This window comes from Eutrema salsugineum, unplaced genomic scaffold, assembly GCF_000478725.1.
Source record: "Eutrema salsugineum unplaced genomic scaffold, Eutsalg1_0 scaffold_15, whole genome shotgun sequence".
Lineage (NCBI taxonomy): Eukaryota > Viridiplantae > Streptophyta > Magnoliopsida > Brassicales > Brassicaceae > Eutrema > Eutrema salsugineum.
In genome coordinates, this window is record NW_006256867.1 from 3,742,571 (window position 1) to 3,751,171 (window position 8,601).

Genomic DNA, 8,601 nt, shown 5'->3' on the forward strand with positions numbered 1-8,601 from the left:
AGACGACAAAGAAGAAAAACCAAAAGGTAAATTAGAGAAAAATAAAAGAAGATGGGAAAATGATTATAAACTCATGTTTGTCTTAATTCAGTTGGTTTGTAAGTTCAAAAATTTATTTACTATTGCATTTTGGATCTTTAATCTTGGATCGTGTTTACTCTTTTGGATTTGCTTTATTTTTCCAGGTGTTCTTACGATTTGTTGTAGACTATTTGCTCTGTTTTAAAGTTTCTTACATATTATGTAATTTTTCCTGTAAAGTTTATGCATTATTCTCACCAAATTAAACATTTACTAGCGAATAAGCTTCTAACTATACATTTATCTATATGATTGCGAAGAGTGTTGAAAATCTCTTGATTAGAAACTCTATGATCATGATCATGATCAGAGAGTTTTTTTTTTTTTGACAACAGATCAGAGAGCTTTTTGACGATGAATTTTATGCCATTAAAAAAGTATTCCTTAATGATTTTAATATCACATAATCAATTCGATAAGGTTTTGAAACCCCGCGGTCCGCGCAAGGCGCGGACAAACTACCTAGTATAATAAGAAAAGATCTCCATTTATGAAATCAGGAAAATGAAATAAATATGATCTTTTTACTATTTTTGTGAATCTATTATTCTTTTTTAGAGTTTGGTATGCGTTAAAGTTAGGGTTTAGGGTTTGGATTTAACATTTGAAATTCAGGGTTTAACAAATTTCGATTTAGGATATTAAGTAGACGAAGACTTGTAAAAAGTGTCAATTTCACATATGGATTATCAAAAAGTGTTAGAATATGCAAAAGAAAGATAATGGAAAAACAATTGTTGAAACTTGCATGAAAAGATGCGTCTTAGATTCCAGAATAGCAAATGAGATGAAAGTGAACCAATAAGAAAATAAATTAAAAACTCAGTAGCAAACAATTAAACTTGCGCCAGAGACAGCTCTTAGTTTTATCGAATAACATGAATCACAATTTTATAAAATTATATGCCATATTGATATTAACTATCAGAACTCAACCAATACACTTGACGAAAAGATACACATGATGACACAGTTATTGGTTAACAAACAAAAAGCTTGGTTTTACAGTAAAGTCTTGTGCACTTTACATGCTTTAATTTAACATTTTTTTCTTATTTATAGTCCCTGGAGTTGGGACAAAACTTAAATATCGGTGTTGTGGTTTCTTCTTTATAAATGAATTCTAAAATGATAGAGACTCCGGTTTTGACTCCATTAGCCTCACAAAAACCCTTCCAATCAATTCCTAGAGCCACAAATCCATCTCTTGAGAATAGATATCCTGTGCACTTCATACCTTCTTTACCCAACAGAATCATCTTCCCAAGCTTGTTGATGCCATTAGCTCTCAAGAATTCACTTGGAAGATGCTGCAAAAGATTTGAACAAACACCGCTGGTTATTGATTATAATTTAAGATAGAAAGTAACCCACAAGAGTTATTTATTAAACTTACCAATTTACAGGCTTTGACATCTTCAGGTACAAGTGCTAATGTCCACTAATCGGTTTTGGATTAGTGAAAGTGAATTGCTCGTCTCATCTATGTTGAACTCGTCTGTTTCCTTGGCTTTTGAAGATTCTCCTTTGTGTTTTATATCACCATCTGTGTAGAACAGTTTGAGCATCGGAAGTTCGTTTTCCCATACTAATTCCAGGGTGAATAATCTACCCGGCTCTAATCCATTTGCTTTCGCAAAGTTTTTCCACCCCTTTCCCAAACACAATGATTTTCCTAAGGCTTCTCCTCTAACATTAACTAACCACTTTGTACCATTTTTTCCTATCATAGATATTGGCCCAAGTTTGGTAATACCATGTTTCCTCATAAACGACATTGCAAGGTACTGAAAATTTGTTAAACAGATAGCATAATTAATAATAGTATAAAAAATAAAACTTAGTAACCCTATGGGAGAATAGTTTATTTTTAAAAATCACCTGTCTACCACTTATGAGGCTGTTAGGTGCAACTCGCAATGTCATAAATTGATTTTGGCTTGACGGAAGACACTGCAAAAAAGTGTTCAGACATTTTTAGCATTTCCTCATGACACCAAGCTGTAGACCACTTTTTTAAGTGAGATATCTCCTGACTCATGAGTAACAAAAACTCAACAATAGTATAGCAAAAATGTAATTATAAGAACAGTTAGTTCTTAATGCTTGAAATAAGTAAAGGTTAATATGTAGTTAAGACCAGCCATAAAACCAATCTAAATGATCAAACCAGACCAAACATAATCGATATGAAATTTGGTGTTGCTTCATTATACATACCAAAGTAAACCAAACTAAAGTTAAGTTTTTTTTTAGTAAAATAATATAGATACAATTAGCTAAGATGTTTTATCAAATCGAACTAAAACCATATTGATGTTAACTTTTGAATTTTGTTTCGACAATGAAGAAGGGTAGCCAAGTTCAAAGAGCCTAAGTGAAAATTTGGCTCAAGTCTTGAAGAGACTGTCAGTCAAATAGAGGATCTCAAGGAACTGGAGTAAACCAGTTAAGTGAATTAAGGATTCAGGATTAAATTCCGTACGGTTCGTCGGTGCACTAGCAAAAGAAGGTGTCATCTTTGATTGGTTACACGAGCTCACGTGAGAGGCATTGGCCGTTAGGCCATATAAATCGTCTTGTCTCTTTATTTTGTTAAAGTTCATCTTGATTGAGTTGATTCTATTTTAGCGTTGTGAGGTTGATCAAAGTGAGTGATTAGGTTTCACAAACAAGTTTTCTCCCAAATTGAACAATAGGATATATATACTATAATGCTCAACTTTAAGATTATTTCTTTATGGTATAGATCATATTCTGGTTCAGTCGTTTTAATGATCCCATTGAAATATTTTTGACCTCTATAAATCTAAACCAAACCTTAATCTCCGTTACACCAATTAATAATATCTATTTGAATATCTTACCCTAACCCAAATTCAAATTAGTAATCTAGACCACAAAAAATAGGCTCATAAAAAACAGTATATCCTTTGATATAAGAAAAATGTTGTAACAAGTATATACAATATGTATTTTGTAGTATTGCTTTTGTATTTTTGTGTGTTTTATATGTTGAGTATTGACCTCTATAAAAAATTGACCTAGTTCCGCCTCTGCTGAGACATCAAACCCCAATATGCAATATATTGTTAGCATGTTTTAGATTAGTATGTGATCTCCTTTAAAATAAATAAAGTATACGCACCGGGACATCTTTTTGTAGATTGGAAGCCGTTTCAAGGGCCACAGAACAAGAGTGGTCTGATGAACAAGGATCAGATTCTGTGACTGAATTGTTGACTTTAGCTTTTTTGTTTCTAGCAATTTCTGTATCAGTTAAAAACCAAATATTAAAATAAATTCTGTATTAAAATGTAACTTGTGTTAAACATAGACAAAGAGTGCATATATCGACACACAAGACTAGTTTAAGGCATATTTACATATTCAAGAGACCATAAAATCCTTCTTCAACAGTTAGTTAACTTTAAGAATAATTTAGGGCATATTTACAAATTAAGGAGATACAAAATCTTTATTCTAGAGTCAGAAAAGATTGAAACTTTCCACAAAATAATGAAAATCTTAGATTACTATTAAGAAATAAAGTGATTTCCAGTCATAGTTTTTGTCATAAAAAAGAGAAATTATACTTCCAGATCACAGAAATTTAAAAACAAAAACAAGATAGAACCAAACTTACCAATCTTTTCTCGGTCATTGTCGCTGCTTGAAGCTGGGATGTCTTGAATCTGGCAGCAACTGAGTCCTAAACCTGACATATCTTAAATCGCTAGTATCTTTTCTCTATGCATTTCTTGTGGATGTTTAAGCGAATAAATCTCTGTAAACAAAAGGGTGAAGAAAAAACCCTAGAAATATCTCTCAAGAAGCTGTTCGCAGAGAAAGAAAGACAAAACTGAAAATGGACAGATTTAAACCAAAGAAAAGAAGATGAAAGCCATAGAAAACTCCTAGAAGAGAAAATTATTGTCATTTATTAGAGAGCATGCATTTTGGGAACATAATCTCAGCCTGTATGCCTGGACCAATGAAAAGTTAAATTTGAAGGATAATATTGACTGGGTAGATTACACTTATCATAAAAGCTAAATAATTTAATACAAGATTACTAATAAAAAAATTTTTTAAAATATGTTAAAGTATTTTGTACATTAAAAAATTAAAAACCCAGATTTTATTGTTAATTAATGTCATTTTTATTAACACATAAAAGATTTGCAAGGTTTTTTTTTTGACAGCTTCAGGTTTTTTTTTCATTTCTTATTTTTAAAGGAATTTATTAATTATGTTTTAATAAAAAGCTATTTGCATATATAACTTTGTTGATCAAAGATAAGATGCATATATAACTTAACATATACCTTCATGAATTATTATTTTTAAAAGATTTGTAAGTTTTTTTTATTTTTTCTACAGCTGTGTTTCTTTCTTATTTTCAAAGGATTTTTCTTAATTATGTTTTTATGGAAATATTAGGGGCATTTGCCTATATAACTTTTCTGACCAAGATAATATGGATGTATTACTTAATATATACGTTCATGCATTTTTTTAAAAAAAAAAAATTGCAAGTTTTATTTATATATCTTTTTCACAGCTGTATTTATTTCTTATTTTTAAAGGATTTTATTATTTATGTTTTTATAAACAAATTAGGGGCATTTGCATATATAACTTTTTTTACCAAGATAATATGCATATATAACTTAACCAATAACTTCATGCATTATTATTTTTAACTGACAAAAATAACTTTGAATTGACATAAATATTTTCAGGGTTAGCCTATAAATTACTTTCGTTGATTAATATTCATCATATATAGATTCATAGTTATATATTTACAACAAAAACTTGTTTTATAAATTAAATCGCTTTGCTCAAGCCATTTGAACTCTTGTCTTGGCTATAACATGCTACCAATTAGTTAGCCAATGTCTTATGACTTTTTCAAGTTTCAAAAAACACTAAATCATAAAACACTTTACCGTCAACCCTAAATACTAAACACCATGAATGAGAAACCCAAACATAATAATATCGTAATTTAATTTAATTAAAGAGATGATAATATTGTAAACACTAGAGACCTAAATCCGATCCTAGTAATTCTCAAAAACACTTGGAGTTCCTCCTCTCATATGTCAAAGACAAGGATCCCACATTTGTGTCGTTTTTGGCTTCTTAAGCAAACACCACAGCAGCCACAACATCAGCAGTCGCAACATCAACAGCCGCACCAGCCAATGCAACAGCCCCTGCACCAGCCACTGCACCAACCAATGCACCAGCCTCTGCACCAAACTTTTAACTCTTAACTCTATGAACTAAACTCTAAATTCTATGTTCTTTTTCTTATGTCTTTTTTTTTTCGACTAAGCAATCTATGTAACATATTTTGGGATTTTTTGTTGACTAATATATCAAGTTTTTAGTTCATATTCATATTAATATTTAATTTTAGGCTTTTAATAATTAAATTTAGATTTAATTACGGTTTTAGAGAAATAACCATAATAAAATTAGTTGGTGACAAGCGACGCATTTGCGACCAAAAGGTATAACAATTGTCCTAAATTAATCGCAAACTTGGAACCAATTTGCGACTCATTGAGAATTCAGTCACAAAGATTTAGTCATTAAATAGTCCCAAATCAACGACTACATAAGTGTTGCAATTATACGACGTTGGGAAAGAGTCAAACATTAGTCGCTAAATATTATGTCACAATTTAGTCATTAATAAAAAACTAATGTTGTTAGTGTCCATTTTGTAGTTACAATATGGTCCTTAATAAACAACTAATATGTGTCGTGACACTTTTGTCGCTACTATACGACTATATTTCTATGTCATAAGTTAGTTGATAATTTGCGTCTAATTTGCAACTGTTTAATTTTGCGATGAAATATTAACGACTATTTTAAATAGTCTTTATAGAGTTGTAAATAGGGTATTAGCGACCATTTAAGAACGATTTTAGTGGTTGCAAAGAGTGTATTTTCTTGTAGTGTTTGACCTTTCTATATATACGCCGAATACATCGTGTTGAATACTTATAACCGCGTGGAAGCATTTGTATTGAACTCACACTCCCAATTTGCTTAAGAGTTTAATTCATTTGCTTATTTTTTTTATAAAAAAAATCTTATTTGCAATGAAAGGTAAGCTTTTCTTTGGCCAATATTTGATATGGGTAATATTACTGTTGGTGGATGCAAAAGCTGCACTGAAAAAGAAAGGAAAGCTTTGTTGGATCTCAAGAAATATCTTACGTCAAAGAGTCAAGATTCAGACTATGTTCTCCCTACTTGGAATAATGACACACAGAGCGATTGTTGCCGGTGGGAGGGGCGGAGGGCACTATGTGCAATCATACAAGTGGGCGGGCGTTCCCTTGGTTTCATGACCTTAAAAGAGAATTCTCTCCTAAATCTTTCTTTACTGCATCCCTTTGAAGAGGTTCGAAGTCTAGACTTCTCATCAGGCTTCAAATGGCTTCGTTGATAATGTTGAAGGTATATATACCAGGTTTTTGCACAGTCTAGTCTACTGTTGTGGTCTCTATCTGGAAACAAAAATTTCTAATTATTTGAAAATACATTAATTAGATTTTCCCCTGCATCAAAAGGTTGTAGTACCTTCATCTGCATAATTAGTTATCTGTGGCTGATGCCTAGCACAAAATTACATCTGACCAGTGCCGTGCTTAGGTTAATAGAGACATTAACCAAATTTTAAAAATGTGACCTTTATTATAAAATAACACTTAAAAAAAAATACAACTTTGAATTAAAACATACAAAAAAAATAATAATAATAAAGAATAAATAATATAGAAATTCTAAACTAAAATTATTCTTATTTTTCCTACAAAAACATCAAATTCACATATTCAAAATTTCTAATCAATTCTCCGTATTGATATGATAACCAAATTGTTTAATTTCTCTTATAACAATAAAAAAATTTAAGATTATTAATTTTTCAAACAAATAAGCTAAACACATGTATTAAATTATATATGTAAGCTTACTTTTGGAATACATGTGATCTTATAATTTTGTTAACTTTGATGTGCCCTTAGGCCATTGCCTAATTTTTAATAACTAAGGCACGGCTCTCTGCATCTGACGATCAATCTCGTTTTCTTTTAAGTTCCATACAGTTTTAACTATCTTAATTCCATTTTTCTAAAAGTTATAACTGAAATTATTGAAGAGAATAGGGTGGGATACTTATTTTTTGTATGCTCTGTTAACAAGATTTTTGTTTGCAGGTTATAAAAGCTTAAGGAAACTAAGAAAGCTGGAGATTCTGAATCTTTCATATAATAGTTTAAACAGCAGCATAATTCCCTTTCTAAATGCTGCTACATCGCTTACAACTCTTTCTCTCCAGTATAGCTTCATGGTAAGTGGTACTTTTCCTTTTGAAGGTGTGTATTTTTTCATTTGTATCTTACTTTAATTGAAGCATGTTTGGTTAGGTTATTTGATTTATATGTAATAATTGCTACAATTTGCTCTCTCTTTCTTTTCGTTCCAATCATTATTATATTTCTCTTGGACTATCTTTCTGAAATAAAAGACTTGACAAACTTGAATCTGCTTGATCTTGCTGGAAATGGACTAAACGGCTCCATGCTAGGTAGCATCTACGCCAACCGCCACTGTCCATAAACATATTAAACTTCGTACATAATCCTTGAATTGGTTATCCGCTTATGCCATTTCAATATTAAATTAGAGGTGTCTTGCTTTGTGTCTCTTTGTCTTGGGGGCAGGGTTGACTAATCTGAGAAAGCTGAAAGCTCTGGATCTAAGTGACAATGGGTTTTCTAGCATAATGGAATTGCAAGGCAAGCTTGCTTTTTCTCTTTCTTTTATGCATATGGAGATGAGCAGCATAACATTTTATGATAAGAAGTTTTGAGACGAATAATATTATTCTCAATATCTTCTTGTTTTCGAAACTGTCTTTTTTCAGTAGTTTGTGAAATGAAGAACTTGCAGGAGCTTGACGTCAGTGGAAATCGTTTCGTAGGCCATATTCCTCTTTGTTTAGGTAGCTTGAACAAGCTAAAGGTTCTTGATTTCTCATCCAACCAATTAAGTGGAAACCTACCATCTAATTTCAACAATCTTGAGTCCCTCGAATATCTATCATTGTTGGATAACAATTTCACAGGCTTATTCTCGCTCGATCCACTCGCCAACCTCACAAAGCTTAAGGTGTTCAAACTTTCATCAACATCTGATATGGTACAAGTCAAGACAAAGAGTAATTGGCAGCCAAAATTTCAACTGAGTGTTGTTGTACTAGGAGATTGCAGCTTGGAGGAAATCCCCTTCCTTTCTCCTGTACCAGAAGAACTTGCGCGTCTAGTTGATCTACCCAACAAAAGATTATCTGCAGACATTCCTAGTTGGCTGTTGGTGAATAATTCAGAACTTGAAGTCTTACATTTGCAGAATAATGCATTCACTACCTTCCAGATGCCTACAATAGTGCATAATTTGCAGTTCTTGGATTTTATTGGGCCATATTAG

At 31.6% G+C, this 8,601-nt stretch overlaps 2 protein-coding genes across 2 annotated transcripts; one reads left to right on the forward strand and one right to left on the reverse strand.

Annotated features, from left to right (window-relative positions):
* Positions 1-1,055: 1,055 nt before the first annotated feature.
* On the reverse strand, positions 1,056-3,942 carry LOC112088139 (B3 domain-containing protein REM12-like). The gene is made up of 5 exons (XM_024158350.1): positions 3,728-3,942; positions 3,230-3,351; positions 1,963-2,034; positions 1,478-1,868; positions 1,056-1,391 (listed from the first exon to the last, which is right to left on the reverse strand). Exons 1-4 carry the CDS (start codon positions 3,804-3,806, stop codon positions 1,500-1,502), a joined length of 642 nt encoding a protein of 213 aa, XP_024014118.1. The 5' UTR covers positions 3,807-3,942; the 3' UTR covers positions 1,056-1,391; positions 1,478-1,499.
* Positions 3,943-6,206: 2,264 nt separating this feature from the next.
* LOC18022327 (receptor-like protein EIX1) lies at positions 6,207-8,601 on the forward strand. Its single transcript, XM_024158189.1, is given in 7 exon segments — positions 6,207-6,258; positions 6,261-6,531; positions 6,533-6,567; positions 7,329-7,487; positions 7,640-7,723; positions 7,836-7,910; positions 8,039-8,601. Coding segments are annotated over 7 exon segments (1,239 nt in total).

What these genes read in the sequence shown, in the direction of transcription:
- LOC112088139 (XM_024158350.1), bottom strand. Translation starts at nt 3,806, where the DNA reads ATGTCAGGTTTAGGACTCAGTTGCTGCCAGATTCAAGACATCCCAGCT. An exon ending in CAATGACCGAGAAAAGATTG is followed by an intron (nt 3,352 to 3,727) that starts GTAAGTTTGGTT and finishes TAACTGATACAG; the next exon opens with AAATTGCTAGAAACAAAAAA. An exon ending in ATCTACAAAAAGATGTCCCG is followed by an intron (nt 2,035 to 3,229) that starts GTGCGTATACTT and finishes ACTTTTTTGCAG; the next exon opens with TGTCTTCCGTCAAGCCAAAA.